Genomic DNA, 16426 nt, shown 5'->3' with positions numbered 1-16426 from the left:
AAATATGAAGCATGAACAAGATGGTTATGAAATTGTCTTGTCAACTTGAAGAGTTGAAGAGCCATAATCATAGACCATTTCTCCAACATTGAGAGACATCAAATTATGATTACAGTTGTGCTTGCAAGACTAGAAATGTGGCTAACTTAATTTGCAGTCAAAATTGCTTTTGAAAAATAAACAACAACAAAATATATTCTTTTTTTAAGAAAGCCATAAATAATAAACTATATTATATGGGAATTTCCAAGAAAAATATTGTGTATGTCAGCTTGTTTTGCATTTGCTATGCATATAAAATTCTAACAGCTTGCAATCTTCTTTTTTAAAAAATAATAAATTGCATTTGTTTATTCATCAAATGGCCAGTCCACAATTAAAGTAAAATAACCAAACAAAAGAAGTCCAATTAAAGCAAAGATAATTATTTTTTTTATTTATTGAATAGGAAGAATTTAATATATGAAGCAAACTTCAAAAGTCGAAATAAAAACAAATGCCAAACAAGTAAAAAAGTATATATAAAACCATATAAAATTGTTCTTAAAACTTCAAGTCTACTATTAAAGTAAACTAACTATGCCAAAATATTCAATCTAAGACATAGGCAACTTATTTGTATTCTTTTTTATTAATTGTCAATAGTTTAAAGCGTACAATTAAAGTAAAAGAATCAAACAAAATAAGTCAAAATTCAAGCAAAAGGCTACATTTATATATTTGTTGAATAACAATAATTTAAAACCTGCTTTTTAAGTAAAAAAAACTTTTTAAAAAAAATACCCAAAATCTTGTAAAAGGAAGCAAAGACAATAACATAAACAATAGGCAATATAAAAATCTTAAATATTACAGCACACACTGTAATCAATAATAATTTATAATAATTAAATAACGCTCTAATAATAGCTGCGATTTTCGCAGGCGGCCCCGGAAAATTAATTCAACTGTCTGTCAGGCCTTGCCCCAATTTGATTAATGCGATGATTTAACAAACTAAATTGATATAAAAGAGAGAGATTATGTGGCGTACAGAAAAAAAGGAAGAAAAATCAAGCAAACTACACGCAAATTGAGAATATTAAAAGCATGTCTTTTCACTCAAAGTCTTCGCTACACTATTTGCAAGTCTCTTCAAGTCACAAAGTTTTTCCTATGCATTATGTAGATTCGAGTTAGCCAAGTTTAGCATTAGAGTCAGGAAACATTGCCTCTCAGTGTAGTTCACATTCTGCGCCGTAAAGTTAAAAATTATGTGAGCATTTTGTTAAGTACAAGAGCAGCACTTGGAGTGCAAAGTAGGAAAAGAGTGAGTGAGAGAATTGAGAGCCGCCATATGGTGTTTGGTTTGTGATGAACTTTAAATCGGCAGAACGACATGAAAGCGAACTTACATAATTTTGCGCTCATTTTGTAAATCATGGGGCGTGCCACACACACACACTCACACACATACACTTATACTCACACACACACTGAGAGACCCGCACACATTCATTTCATTTACGAGCATTAGTCAGCGAAATTCTAACACTAAGTTGACAGCGTTACCAAAATGATTTTAAAAGCATCAAAGGGGAGGCACGAAGAGCCAAGACGTCGCACACAATTCTTGGGAATTTCACACTGAGTAAGTGTGTGTGTGTCTTTGTGTGTGTGGCACATATGGTTACAATTGAGTGCCATGAAAATCAGTTGAGAGTTGACAACTGAAATGGGAATTTGCCTAAAGTGCGAATGAGGAGACAGTTATCAGACGTTCAGACAGGCGACACAGCGTGGCATAGAAAGACACTCAAAAGGGGCTAACTCACACTCACACCTATACACACACATGCATATACTCAGACAGGTAACATGCACCTTGAAGCTAACCTTGCCAAAAACAGGAGCTGAATGTTTTCTCTGTGCCAAAATGTCAAATGAAGCGACATTAGTTTGTTTGTCTTCATTGTTGCCACTTGGCAGTTCGCTAGTTTCCAACATAGTTAAAGTGCTTTCTAGGGTATACACACACAGACACACACACACAGACACAAACACGGAGACACACGCACATGAGCAAACATAAGTTAATAACAATGATTATTATTGACTTTGCTGTTGCTCAACTTGCCACTTGCTACCAGGCATCTGCATTGCAGGCTTTTTGTCTGTCAACTACAAGCTCACACACACACACACACATGCGCGCAGAGGGGCACACTCACACACACACACAATCAAGTTGACAACTACAGTTTTCTAGAAGTCAACCCTGTCGCCATGAAATGTGGCAAGTGCTGTGGCAAGCTCTGGCTGCCTTTGCCTCTGCCTCTGCCTCATCCTGGCTGCCTTCTTTCCTCTTCCCATGACAATGACAATGATGAGAACAACTTTTCGCACAGTTCGTGCTCGCCTTGATGAACCAACACCATGAAGGGACAAAAGGCGACGGGAGGAAAAAGGAAAGAGGAGCGAGGGCAGCTTGGAGGAGTTTGTTGCTTGAAAGCGTTGTAATTTGATTGAATTTGCGTTGATTAAGCGTATTTAGCTCTTGGCAAATTATGCATGTGTCTAATTGAGAATTGACTTAATTGTTTTTGCAACAGCGTCTGTCTGCCCCTCCCTTCCTCCCTCCCTCTTCTATCCTCTTCCTTCTGCTCACTGTTGCCCAGGGACACTCAAGTTGCCTGCACACTTGATGTGGTTCGTGAAGCGAAGGGCGCGATTTGAGCGTTTATTTTGGTTTCGAATTAACGCAATTAGCATGTGCACACACACACTCACACACACACACACATACACTCCAACTTTATTAATGGGTCTCTTGGTTTCAGCGGGAAGCGGGAAGGGCAGCTGTGCGTTCTGATTGCAAACAGCGCATTTTGGTTTTAATTGAAAAATGTTGCGCATACGACATGTTGTGCATATTTTTCGGCAGCGCAATTTGTTGACTGATGTGCGTTATGAGCATTACAAGGTTATCTGTGCGCTCTCTTTAATCTCATCGCGGTTTTACATTCGCTACGCGAAATGGAAACTCTTTAATGAATTACCCCATTTGTGGCATGCAGCACTTGAATTTGCATAAATCAGGCGGAGTTAATAGCATAAGCGATGACTTGGGAGTTTTAAATATGATTAATGGGAGTTGTAAGAACTTCGGCTATTTGCAGGTAAGCCTGAGAGTTTGCTGAAGTTGAAGATTTAATTTGGTGTGGGAGTTGAAGTCGAAATAGCTTAAAGGGAATTTCAGTTAAATGTTGGAAATTAGCCAATGGATTTCTCTAAGATTAAGTGAGTAATTATTTCAATGGGATTTATAAATGAGTGGCGTTTTGAATTTGAGAAAATCATTGAATGAGTAGAAGATTTAATTTGTATTAAGTGTAAGAGTCTCTTACTAAGAGACAACGTTAGTGAAACTTAAAGAGAATTTTAGTTCAAAGTTGAAGTCTATGAAATTAGCTGAAAAATTTCTTTAAAATTAAGTGAGCAATTATTTTAATGAGATTTATACATGAGTGGGATTTTAATTTTGGCTGTAGCTCATCAGTTTGATGGATATAAGAAATGTACAAAATATTTCCATATATTAAAGGGTTAAATATGATTATCGACTGCTGGCTAATGTGTATTTTATATGCAGACACTTTATTATGTTTAATCATAAAGCTGACGATGCTCTTGCACGCTTAATAAAATGTAATTGTTAAAATCAGATAAAGCTATAATAATTCATAGTGTTTAATGAAGAAAGACATGCTAAGAATAGCTCAATTAGTTTCAATTTAAGTTGCAATAAGAGCAACAAGTTGAGCATGTTGCAAGTTGAATTTAATCATATAATAGAGAGAGAGAGAGAGAGAACAAGAGAGAAATAATGACAGAAGTAGAGAGAAAAAGAGATGGAGACTGTTTGGCATAAAGAGTAAATAAAAGAGATGAGTGTTTAAAGATCTTATTTTGTTGTCTATTCGCAAATAAAAGTAATTGTGTTTATGGCTACGGGGTTAGAAGGTCAAGGGGTTAACTGTTTTGTGTTTGTCGACTAATTGAGAATATTGTCACTTCATTTGGCTTGGCTGATAGTGCAACACACGGCCACACACACACACAGACACAACAGCTGTCGCATTAATCCATTAAGAGGGCCACTGAATTGCAATTTGCGGCCATCTTCAACGCGCTGACACCTTTGACGTGCAAGTCATAAACTTTTGCCAAGAGAAGAAAGGGAGAGGGGAGAGAAAGGGGCAGATGGAGGCAGAGACAACTTGTGGCAAGCAGAGATGGGCAAAATGAACATGTCAATGACAACATTGTCGGGGCGGTGGCACATTAGCCGTGGCATTAGCGACAGCTGGCCATGGAGCCCAAGCTCAACACTGAGACTGAGACGGAGACCAAGACCGAGACAAGTCAGTCAAGTCAAACCCCAAGGCTTTCTCTTTGCAACGCAGCCATAAAAAGCGTCTACATTATGGTAATGGTTAAATGGGTAATGGTAATGGTAACTAGGCCGGCCAGTGACCGCGACGCCGGCAACTGCTGCTGCTGCTGTTGTTGCTGCTGCTGCTGCTGGTGGTGGCGACAACGTGGGGCAACTCTGGCGACAGTTAATGGTCATTAAAATGTCCAGGGCAGCGTGAAGCTTAAGTAATTGCGTTAGTTTACAAGTTTGTTCAGCACTTGCAACGCGACGCACGACGTTCGACGTTCGATGTTCGCTCTTTGACTCATTGACTTGTTCTTCTGTTTTGTTGCAGGCGCAAGGATAGCAGCGCATTGCAACGTTCAGCGAGCATTGATTCCTTTGCCGAGATTGTGTTTTGTGACCTGCCGCGTCCCTCACTAGACATACCTCGAAATGCAGGAACAGCAACGGGCACAGCGACAACGACACCAACGCCTTTCAGCAAAAGGCCCTCGGCGAGCAGCCTGTATTCAACGTGCAGCAGCATTGCGGCAGCAACGGCGGCAGCTGCCACCTCGTCGCAGTTGCACGCTCAGTTGAATGTCAATTATGGTGACCTGGGCATCGGAGGAGCAACTGGCCACCATCATCACCATCAGCATCAGCATCATCATCATCACGGTGGCAACGGCAGCAGCAGCAGCGCCAGCAGCAGCCGACGCGAGTCCATGCTGAGTCCATCGTCAACGCGACGCAATAAGCTGACCAGAATCATTAATGGTAAGTAGCAAAGGGATTCGCTGGGGCGAGTCTTGGGAGGAGTGACATTTAGTTACTGCGTGCAGCAGCAGCGTCGTGTGTGCCATATTGATAAGTCTGTGTGTGTGTTTGTGTGGATGCAAAAGATTCTATTTAGATCTCAATGGGACCGAGCAACAACATCATCATCATCATCGACGACTCTAGCGACTCGGTTTATTTACTTTGCGGCCTGATTGAAATTCAAATGGACGCTTAACGCTCTCGCTCTCGCTCCTGATGCTGCATAAAGTCGTTTCCCTAGAGGCTTACTGGCTGCCACTTAATGGTGGCGCGGCTTTTTGCATATAATTCAACAAATCAATATCATATCAAGAGCCATAAAAAAAATAAAGAAAAAACTGGTTTTGCATTATCGCCAACTTCCGCAAAAATGTTGCATTTGAAGGCCGCCAGCCTGCCCCCTGGGAGCATTACAGAAGCTGCATCGGAAGCTTTGCAATGATAGCAAAAATAGACGGCAAAAAAGAAAAGCTTAATACGATCGTCAGCACTCATTTATCGCTGCTCAATTCCACGAAATGGCAACGCCAACGCAGACGCCGACGTCGCCGTCAACGTCAACGCCAACACAAAAGAGAGCGCTGGACTGCCGTCTGATCTAACTGTGCAGCGCTGACCACTACGCTCTTTCGTTTCGTTCAAGACGTTGACGCGCTGCCTTAGCTCAGCCATCGATCGTCGTCACTGCAACCGCAACAACTTCAGTTTCAGTTGTCTAGCGACTTTTGCTGAGAGCGCAGCGCGCTGCGCGTCGGTTGTGTTTTCAAATAACAAACAAATAAGAAACGATCTTTGCTAAATATCGAATATCAAATTGTGCAGTGCCTAATAACAAAGTGTATAACAAATATGATTAAGAATCAAAGATCGCAGCAATTGATTGAGAAATTGTAAAGTCAAAACAACACGAAAAGGAAAAGAAAAAGCAAGCTACAAGTATGTGTAAAAAACGCGACCCTCTGCGTTTCGTTTCTGCTTCGTTGAGTTTCTTCAACTACCTGTTTGCGGCTGCGCGTGTGTGTGCGTGAGAGTGAGAAAGAGAGAGTTACCTGTGTCGTCGTGTGTGTGTTGCTGGTGTAAAGAGAGCAAGAGCCAGAGAGATCACGAGAGCGTAAAAAAACTGAACGAAACACCAGTGAGTGGCTTTTGTTGTTGGCAAGTACGAAGTGAGCAGTGTCAAAAACTAAACGCGTCGCTTTCGTTTAAAAAAGAAACGTTAAAGCAGCAAACCGACAAGAAAATTAACAACAACACCAACAACGACAACAAACTTGCCGCAGGGCAAAAGAAATTGCTGCTGTTGACGAAGCTGCCTCTGCTGCTGCCATTGCTACTGGCATTTGCTGCCGCTGCAATGTTAATTAAATATTACGTGCCAGTAAAATAGCAATTTACAGCAGAGAGACAGCAAGCAAAAAAAAAAAATAAATAAAAATATGTAGTAGGAGTAGCAGTAAAGCAGCAGCATGAACAGCAGCAGCAGATCTAAGTGTAATTGCATTGCGTGTCCAATTGTTGTTATTATTTGCACGCGCAACTACAACTACAACAGCAACAGAAACAGAAACAACTGCAGCGAAAGTGAACTTTTGCTTTTGTCTTGTCTATTGTGCGAGAAATCAACTTGACTGCAACTAATTTACTCACGTGTCTATCAGAGTGACTCGAAACAGCAGCCAGAGCAGCAGCAACAGCAGCAAAAGCAAAAGCAGCAAGAGCAGCAGCAAAAACAACAAAGTGCAGCATAATTACAGCAAGTCGTAGTCTCAGTGGCAACCCTAAGTAACTGCATCTCTTTCGCACACACCCGTTTGCCGCTTACAAGCTGTAAAGAGCTTTACGGGTTGCTCACTTTGTTTTTTTTTTCTTCTTCTGTTTTTGTTGTTCTTTTTTTCTTATTATTTTTTTCCGTTGTTGTTGCTGTTTTCGCAGTTTTTGTAGCCGCCGCGACGTCGTCGTCTTCGTCAACGTCAACGTCGTTTTCATTAAAGTTGTTTGTGTTGCAATTTTAAGTACGCCGCACAATGAACAGGTAAGCACAACATACACACACATAGAGTTACTTACACACACACACAGACAACCACAACACAAACACATTTACACTGATATTACTGTCTGCAACTTTGTGGCTAAAATATGCAACGCCATGGAAAACTTGAACTATTGCAACATTTTTTTACTTTACGGCAAGACACTTTTCCAGATGCCTTTCAAAAGTTTATTCACATCTCAAGAAAGTCGCATCCGAGTCAAGAGATGTCTTTGCTGCCTTTTTTTTTGCACAGTTATTTTACAGGTTTCAGTTTGGTTTCGGTTTCGCATTTCTTTTTGTATTTGTTTTTGGTTTTGTCTCTGCACTGTCTGTTGTCTTTTGTGTTGTTTTCCATTTCATTTTCGTATTTGTTTTTGTTTTTTTTTGCGGCAGCTGCAGCTAAAAGTCCAAAATTGGCACCCGCTAGCCATGTTGAGAACCTCAAACTGACCATTAAAATTGCAAAGCTTCAACTTGGCTTGTTGTTCAAAACAAAATTCCAAAAAGTGTCCAAAACAGTAGCTGAAATATACCCTGTAAAACAAAATAGCTAATTTATGGCTCGAAACTATTTGCTAGCTATAAGTTCTTATAGTCTTAAAAGAAAACGGAAATTCAAAAATCAAAAAAGTTTCCCTAACAGTTGCTAAAATATACCCTTTAAAAAAGAAATCACTACAATATTGTCTAATGTGCTACTCGAAACTATTTACAAGGTACCTACAAGTCGAGCACGCGTGCCTAGCGCACTTCGTCTTCGTTTAGTTTTGAAAGAAAAATGAGGAAAAAGTTTTTGCGCAAAAGCTTTAAGCTGAAGTCGCCTCCCCTATTTGCTACCCCCCATAGATTGCACTCCCCTGTGACCTGTACTTAAGTGCACTTAGATCTCGACCCACAGCGAAAGTTGTGCGCCCCCACATCGTCTTTTCATATTTATTTTGATTTTGATTTTATTTTGCTTATTAAAAAGTTTTAAATGTTTGATTAAAAAGTAATTCATCTCAAATTTGTTGTGGCGCTCTGCACAACCTTAAAGTTCAGTTCCGTTTTTGTCAAGTTATTGTGTAGCGTTTGTTTATCGCTTATCGCACAGTTTGAAAAACAACTTTTATGTCTTTAAAGGAACTTAATAGTTTCGGACTGATAAGCAACAAAAAAAAAGGTTTTCGTACCTGAATATTTAATGATAAGCTGGTTTCTTGTGACATGCCGTTCCACATAGATACTTTTGTATCTACTTTTTTGTTTGTTTACTGTCTACTCAGGTATTATGCAATGTCTGCAAATACGAGTAGTAAGAATGCCAAGTAGCTGCGAAGGAAAGCCAATTGTAACGTCATGCGTGGGCTGCATTGCATTTTGCTTTGTGCTCTGCCAATATCTCAGCAGCAATTTGAAATGCAATTGAAGGCAGCAGCCGAGAGCAAATGGTACAAATGAAAGAGTGAACGAGCGAAAACTTAATAACACCTTTGGGGCAACTCTTTGAGCAATAAAGAAAATGCCAAGACTCCAAACGCTGTTTTCCTGCACTATATATGACTTATTTGCTCTGTTGAGTTTCAAGTTACGTTCTGAGTACTGTTTGCAATTAACTTTCATTAAGAATACGAAAAAAACCAAAGAAGTCTCATTTGTTCATCGATTTCATTGATTTGCTTTGCCTCTGGAATTTTTTAATCAAAAAAATCGAGCCATGCAAATTGGTAAACGGAAGCGTCACAGCTTTTTCTTTCTGACCTTAAGGTCTTGTCTTGGGTTACCTCATTTCATGGCATTTGTGTGTGTGTGTGTGTCTGTGATTTCAAAGGTTGTGCTGCGAAAGAAATCGTTTTACAAAGCAGCAGATAAGCGCCTTGAATCAATCAAAAATCTTTTAAATCGAACAATATAAATGAAAACGCTTTGTTGTTATTGTGCCTCACGCCAATTCTTGGCCATTCTTTGCTGTGATTTCGATTCTATTCTCTCTTCTATTGAAGTTTGGGTTCCATTTCGTCACGTTGTCGTTGCCGTTGCCGTTGTCGGCCTCAAAGTGTGCCATTAGCACGTAGCGTTCACATGTGGCAGGGCACCCCCCCACACACACACACACACTCACACACATTCCCCACACATCCGGATTGGCAACCACACACACACGCACTCTCACATGCAAATGGACAGCAATAGTCATAGATATATACACATAACATATATATGTCAAATGGTATCGCAGCAAAAGAAACTTGTGCGACTTTTGAACTTAATAGCCACAAAGTTCAAAGGGCTGATCACACACATATATAGCTTATATATATTACAATTTGGTCCACGGCTGCTGTGACCCAAAAACATGCAAGTTACAGACTGGAGGACAGCAAAAAAAGAAAGAGCATATTCCCAACGAGTAGACATTCGAAATTCGACCCGAGTGACCAATCAATTTTATGCTGCACTTAATTGTTTCCCTTTTATCAATCTTTAAATCTGTATTTAGCTCATAAATTGACCCGCATCGGTCTTGTCTGGGCCCCCAAGTCAACAAAAGGCCAATTGACAGCCTTAACTGCAGATATCTTGCTTGTAATAATAGCCAAGTTAATAGTTGGCCCGCACACTCTGCACACTCTGCACTCTCTCACACACGCAAAACTTTTCAATTAGAGTCGACATCAAATTGAAATCCTTTTTTTTTCGGTTTTGTATGCAAGCCAGATTTGCGCCTTGACCCGTCAAACACAAACACACACACATACCCAACAAAAAAAGGGAACTTTGTGCAAATCGGGCGCGATTTGCATAATTTTAAACGCTGGCTTATTGGTTTTGTGTTTGTTTTCCCGCAGAGCAGCAAAAGGAATTGTGGCTAAATAAAAAAAAAACAACAATTGAGAAAATTCTAGGGGCGGTCACAGGAAGTGAAGACCCGACCAAAAAATGTTTATTATCATTTCAACACAGAGAGAGTAGTCAAAGCTTATCAGGAAATAAGAAACATATGGAGAAGATGGCTTGCATATATTGTATTTTGTTTATAAATTATTGATAAATATTCAAAGATTTTTATCGGAGTACCTAAAAGCATAACAATTTGTTCAAGTTTAAAGAAATATTATTTTATTTAACAAAGTTTTAGTTTTTCACTTCATAAATTAGATTGAAAACTTTATAAAAAATTTTTTTATTAAATGAATACTATATTTCTGTTGACTATTCAATCAACTTTAAATTTAACTTAATCCACAAACTTCCTTTAATACTCTCCTTCTAAATTGTGAGAGCATTAAAATTTCGGTTCTTGTTACACTTCGTTTACTTTTGTCAACATCCAAAGTTTTTATTTTTTTGGTTGTGGCACATTTTCATTTGGGACTGCAAGAAGCATCTGCGATTTGCATATCTGATTAATATGAATACATTAGTTTTGCTGTTTTCTGATTTGGCACAATAAGCCAACGTAGAATGTAGGAGAGCAAAGCGAAGCGAAGAGAAGTGAATAAACCAACAGAACTGAGAATTAAATGCTCCGACTGATTGTGAGACAAAGGTCAAGCGAAAAAAGATTTATCACTGGCCTTTATTCAATCCGCACACACACAGTGAGTGTATGTGTGTGTGTCTTCTTCTACTACTATTTATCTATCCATAATGTCTTGTTACTTAAATTCAATTGGCGTTTCCGCTGAAGTCGAGTGTGATGCAAAGAGGAGTGGGAAAAATGGGGAGTCGAGAGCTGCTTTACTTGTCTCTCAGTCATAATGCGATTTCATATTTTACAAAGACATAAAATATGCTTTTTGCTACGTCGCTTTAAACTCAGTTTCCCGACACTGTCAGAAAGAATCCCTCCCGCCCCCTTTCACCCTCTAAGACTGTCGACTGTGGAGCCAGTGAACCGAGTGCTTTAGAGTTCTTGCCTTTTTGGTTGGTTTTATTGAGGAAGCGACAAATTTATTTAAATGAAGTCAAAATGCTTTCTCAGTGGTCGTCGCTCGTCGGTCGTCGCTTGTCTTGGGTTTAATGTGTGGTAGATTTGACAATTATGACAGCACGAAATGCAAGATAAAATCGGCATAATTTAATGCGATCTGACGTCTCCCGTTCTCCTTTTCTCCTTTTCTCCCTTGTGCTTTTCGGTGGCTCGTCTCGTCGTCTGTTGTCCTGTGTTTTCACGCCTGAGTGGCCAGCCAAGCAGGACCTGCACTCATCGCCCAGTATCTGCTGTGTCGCCCCTATTAAGTGGATTAAGTTGTTTTGGCGCTTGAAGAAGGCGCATGCTTCTCTTTCTCACACTCTCTCTCTCTCTCTCTCTAGGCTTCCAACTCACGCCTGGGATGTGACCTTTGACTCGGCTAGCGACAGTGCGCTGTGATTTATGTTGGGCAATGGCAATTTAGCGCTGCGTAGCTTCATAAATTTTATTATCATGCAATTGCAAGCTTAATGTTCTCACAGCTCTTCTATATACTTATACCCTGTAGCATTAATGAGTGTGAAGAGCATGCACAACTTAAATTAGATTGAAGAATTTGAATAGAAAATATGTCTTGTTATTATACGGATAGTCATCAATTAACTAAACTTTAAACGTGTTTTCCAACTACTGTTTTAAAGGATATCTACGCGTCAGTCTTAATATTTTCTTTAAATTTTATTACCATATATAACTTTTATGGTTATTTGATTTTAAAGAATATTATACTCGTAAAAGAATCCAGTTTATAGGATACCTGCTAGTCACACAGCCTGCAGCTGTTTGCAGCAAGTACTTGGATCTCTTCAACGGTTATGGACCAGTAATTTTTATTTATTGCACGCTCGCAATTGACAGTTTAGTAGGTCTCTGGGTTCACTTTCGTGCCGGGGTCAAGTTGCCCGAGCCGAGCCCAGAGAAGATAATATCTGTCAAAAAGCTTAGAGTTTATTAGGAACGTGCTAGGGTGATGACAGGCCGCTTAGACAAAAAAATATGTGTGTGGCCTGAGGCAGGAGCTTAGCTGCAAACGAGCTTAACTAATTAATTGAATTTGTACTGGATTAAATGTTCCGCTCAATGTCAAATCTCATTTGAAACCTTTCGATGAGATGAGAGACTTGTAATAATCGCACAGTTCTGATTAACTTTTGACTCATAAATAGTTTTCCAAGAAGCGAAGCTGAGCCGCAAATATTATCTCGAAATTAATGCTATTTACAATACTCTCTCTCTCTCTCTGTTTGTATTTGTCAACGCGATTTGAAGGTCAGCTTTGGGACCCTAATTATGGCTTTATTCACATATAATCTATGTTTGCTGTTGCTTAGCTTTTGCTTTGTTGTGTTTGTGTGAAATTCGTGATTCAGCAATTGGAGCTGCCCTCTTATTAGACCTAGCGAAGCGATGAATGCGTCACACTAAATATCAAGCTTGTTTTCGAGCTCGAAATATTTTGTATTTTCAATTTCGAGTCGGACTTTTAGCCGCCGGCACTGACCTCGCACAAACACAACAACAAAAACAAACACCGTGTAGATTTTTTTTCGAAAAACAATGAAGAAATGATTTCGTCGTAAACATAACTATTCACATGTTGTGTTTAAATGTTGATATTATTGCCCAAACACAGCATTCATTTATTACCAAGTCTGCTTAGTTACTTATGCATGCGAATGATGAGACAATGTCTAAAATTAGCAAGAGAATGGACATCCCGGCCACATGTCACGGCAACCGGTTTGGGATCGTCCAGAAATTGCAGTGACAAGACTTATGATTCCCCCCAAATTAACATATTACAGCTGTCAGAGCTGAGCAACAAGAGGTGCGCTTGACAACAGTGCAGAATTAGTTAGGAAATATGCAAAATATTCTACAGTCTACTTATGCGAGCAAAAGGGAAATTTTCAGGGTGCAAATTGTTACCAACTTGATTGCGAAATAGTGCCACCCTAGAGTAGGGTAACCTCTTTCCAATTAGCTTTCACTTTTACGCATTGGGCTAATCGGTGCCGCGTCGTGTTGCCACTTGAAAATTCCAAGTGCGCATTGCCAGTTGCCAGTTGCCCGTTGTTATTTTCAATTCAGTGCCACAGCTGATGACAATGCTGTGTGCGGAGTGCCGAGTGCGGCACGCTCGATAAATCAGCGCACAACTCGAAGACAGCCCCAAAACACCTACAACAACAACAAGAACAACAAGAACGACTAAGGCATTGCTGACAGACAGGCAGACAAGCAACTTATTTGTTAGGTTTACGATTTCGGAAATGCCGCCTTAATTGTTTAGCGCGTTGGCAGACGCGCGACGGAAGATGGGAGGAGGAAGGACTAAGCAGGAATTCCTGTGAAACAAAAAGGCCGCAGGTACAGCGAGTACTTGCCGGCTAAATTTAAAAAACAAGCAAACGCTGACTATATAAATCAGGGATCAAGTCCATTTCAAGTGAGAGAGCGGAGCGAGTGATATTTCCTCAGGGGTTAGGTAGTTGAATCGAGAGTTGAGCGTTGAGCGTTGAGCGTTGAGAGAGGGAGAGAGACAGAGGCTACCTAACCCTGTAGATTGAGTGCATAATTTATGTACAGCACATGCATAAGTCGAAAGGAGAACCGGAGAGCGATAATCAGAGAGAGAGAGAGAGCGTGTTCAGGGTCCTACCGGGGTTGACAATCGAATCACTTTCGGGCTGCTGCCTCAGTTCACATTTTGTCAGAGAGCAACGCGCACTACGGAAAATCCTACCATAAAACGCCGAAACTGTGAAACGGGGAAAAAACGAAATCAAAACAAAGCAGTGAAAAATATGTGAAAAATGTGTTCAAGCATTTTCATTGTTTTTTTTAATGAAAATTAATCAATCAAGCGTAGCAAAGCGCAGCCATAAATATGGAACGTCGCCGTGCCATGAGCACTTATGCCAAGCTGAAGGAGAAGCAGCAGCAACAGCAACAACAACAACAGCAGTTTCTTGATAACAACAACGACAGCGAACAGGATGAGAACGAGAATGAGGACGAGCTGCCAGCACTGAGTCGCTCACATTCGATGCGTGCCTCCCTGCGGCGTCTGAAGAGCAAACTTCATAGCCCCGCCCTGGCGATGCAATCGCCCTTTAAGCTGCGCGCCCATTTGCATTCACGCAGTCGCAGTGGCAACAACAGCAACAGCAACACCAACAGTAAAAGAGCTCTGCATAAATCGAAAGTTGTGAAAGCGTTGCGTTTGTGGCAGGACATCGATGCGGTTACCGTGGTAACCAAAGTGAAGGGAGAGTTTGTGCCGCTCAAGAAATCAGCCATGCAGCACTCCGATCATGAACTTGGCATTGAGCAGCTGATGTCGTCGCTGCCCGTTGGCGTTTCATTGCCACGCAAGGCATGCAAACTACTGCAAATACCCGAGAGCTACTGTCGCAGTCCCAAGTTGGCACCGCAGGCCACACTCGACTCGGATCTGGAGCGCACTCTGTGCATTGAGTCGCCGAAGAACAACAAAACGGATTCAGTGCTGGCAGACATCACACGACACGCCCAGCAGGGCATCTATGGATCAACGCGCATGCGCACAGCCACCATAAGGAAACCGATGCCATATCTGAACAGTCGTAGGTGTCTGAACAGCTAAGCATTCGATTTGCATTTCAAACAGTTGCATAATTCACTTTTTTTGTTGTGTAGTAAAGTGCATAGATTAATGTGTTTGTGGCTAAAAGCATTTTAACGACATTTTTGTGCGATTTTGTGCTGAAATTCAGGTCAATCAGCTGTGTCAATCAACTCGATGAGCATCAATCAAGTTGTCCCGTCAAAGACTCTGAAACTAAGTCGGTTTCACACGGTGGATTTGTCAATGAACTGCTTGCAAGCAGTCCACAATGTTGCTTTAACCGAACTCTCTTTTTGTATGTAGGGAAATTTTATATTCGTAATGCGATTGAAAAGGAATTCTATATAAAAGGTCGTAAATTCCTCATATATTGTATTTACATAAATGCATTTATATATATCAAAAAGTCGTTGTGAAAGATTCAACTCTGATAATTACAAAGTATCCTTGATAGGGATGAAGGTGACAATAATTGTGACGTGAATGAGGTTCGAACTTAAGGGTTTCTCTTCTTTACCTGTAAATGATACATTCTTTAATCATTCTTCCTGCATTAGTTATGGCCGCAGAGTATTGATTTGATCTGGCTTTTGTTATGTGTGAAATTATCTTTAAAAGGTTCTCTCTGAGTTGCTTTCGCTTAAGTGATGAAATCCTACTCTATAAAAAGATAAAATCCATTCAGTATAATTTAACTGTTGCACAAATCCATTATCAAATTATCTTCACTTTCCGTTGCGTTCTCGTAAAATATCACAATTTTATGAAATTTCATAATTCCAAAATTAATTATTCGAAAACGTGCCAAAAGTTTCTCTGATTTCATTAAATATTCTATGTCAATGCCAAATCGGCATTGAATAACCAAAATTCTAGATTTCTGCACAATTTATGAATGCAATCAGAGTATTGATTGGCATGCCCAAAAAACCCGTTGGCCATTTAAATGGGTTAATCAGCGGCAACAATGGCATTTGTTTGGCACTTTTGGCCAAGGTTGTTGTTGTTGTTGTTGTTGTTGTTGTTGGGTTACAACGGTTACATGACCAAATGGTCAAATGGATAAATACTTAAATGCCAGCAATCCCATAACAATCCCTATAATTAAATATTCAATTTGAGCGAGGCAAACCACACAATACAGAAATACTCGTACATAAACATAAATCGGTAAACATTTTGCCGGAGTTTTCGGATTGGGACGAATGCGACATTAATGGTATTATGATGTTGCAGATGCTACCAGATCGATAGCAACAACAAGGGCAACAACAGCAGTGGCTCAACGCCGCAGAAGCTGCAGATGAGCAGCTGCCTGCGCTCGCCGGCGGTTTTCATACGCCAGAAATCGTTTCACACGCTCAACGAGCTCACCAAGTTCTGTCAGCTCAAGTCGCCAACAAGCGTGTCAACTGCTGCCTCAGTTGCTCCTCCCGTTGCTACGATGACGATGATGGCAACGTTGCCATCGCCAGGTCGAAGTCAGCGCAACAGCAGCAACAGTCACTATGCCACAATCGATGGTAAGCGTGCAAGAGCCACCCACATTTGTGGGCCAATTAAAGACTGGCCTCCAAATTACTCGCTTAATTAAGAGCATGATGT

The 16426-nt window shown here is 40.4% G+C and overlaps 2 protein-coding genes across 2 annotated transcripts in view; both read left to right on the top strand.

The window, feature by feature from the left end:
* The window catches only part of LOC133837486 (uncharacterized), a 37582-nt gene that overhangs the window by 11834 nt on the left and 9322 nt on the right, over positions 1-16426 (top strand). Inside the window, 1 exon segment of the mRNA XM_062268263.1 lies at positions 4752-5179. Coding sequence (XP_062124247.1) covers positions 4752-5179 — 428 coding nt within the window.
* On the top strand, positions 13332-16276 carry LOC133837491 (uncharacterized). Its single transcript, XM_062268270.1, has 2 exons — positions 13332-14819; positions 16058-16276. The coding sequence occupies exons 1-2, from the start codon at positions 14102-14104 to the stop codon at positions 16126-16128; spliced, it is 789 nt and encodes a 262-aa protein (XP_062124254.1). The 5' UTR covers positions 13332-14101; the 3' UTR covers positions 16129-16276.

Source organism: Drosophila sulfurigaster, chromosome 2R (genome assembly GCF_023558435.1).
Source record: "Drosophila sulfurigaster albostrigata strain 15112-1811.04 chromosome 2R, ASM2355843v2, whole genome shotgun sequence".
Lineage (NCBI taxonomy): Eukaryota > Metazoa > Arthropoda > Insecta > Diptera > Drosophilidae > Drosophila > Drosophila sulfurigaster.
The sequence above is the reverse complement of the archived record's forward strand: the minus strand, read 5'-3'. Positions and strand labels throughout refer to the sequence as shown.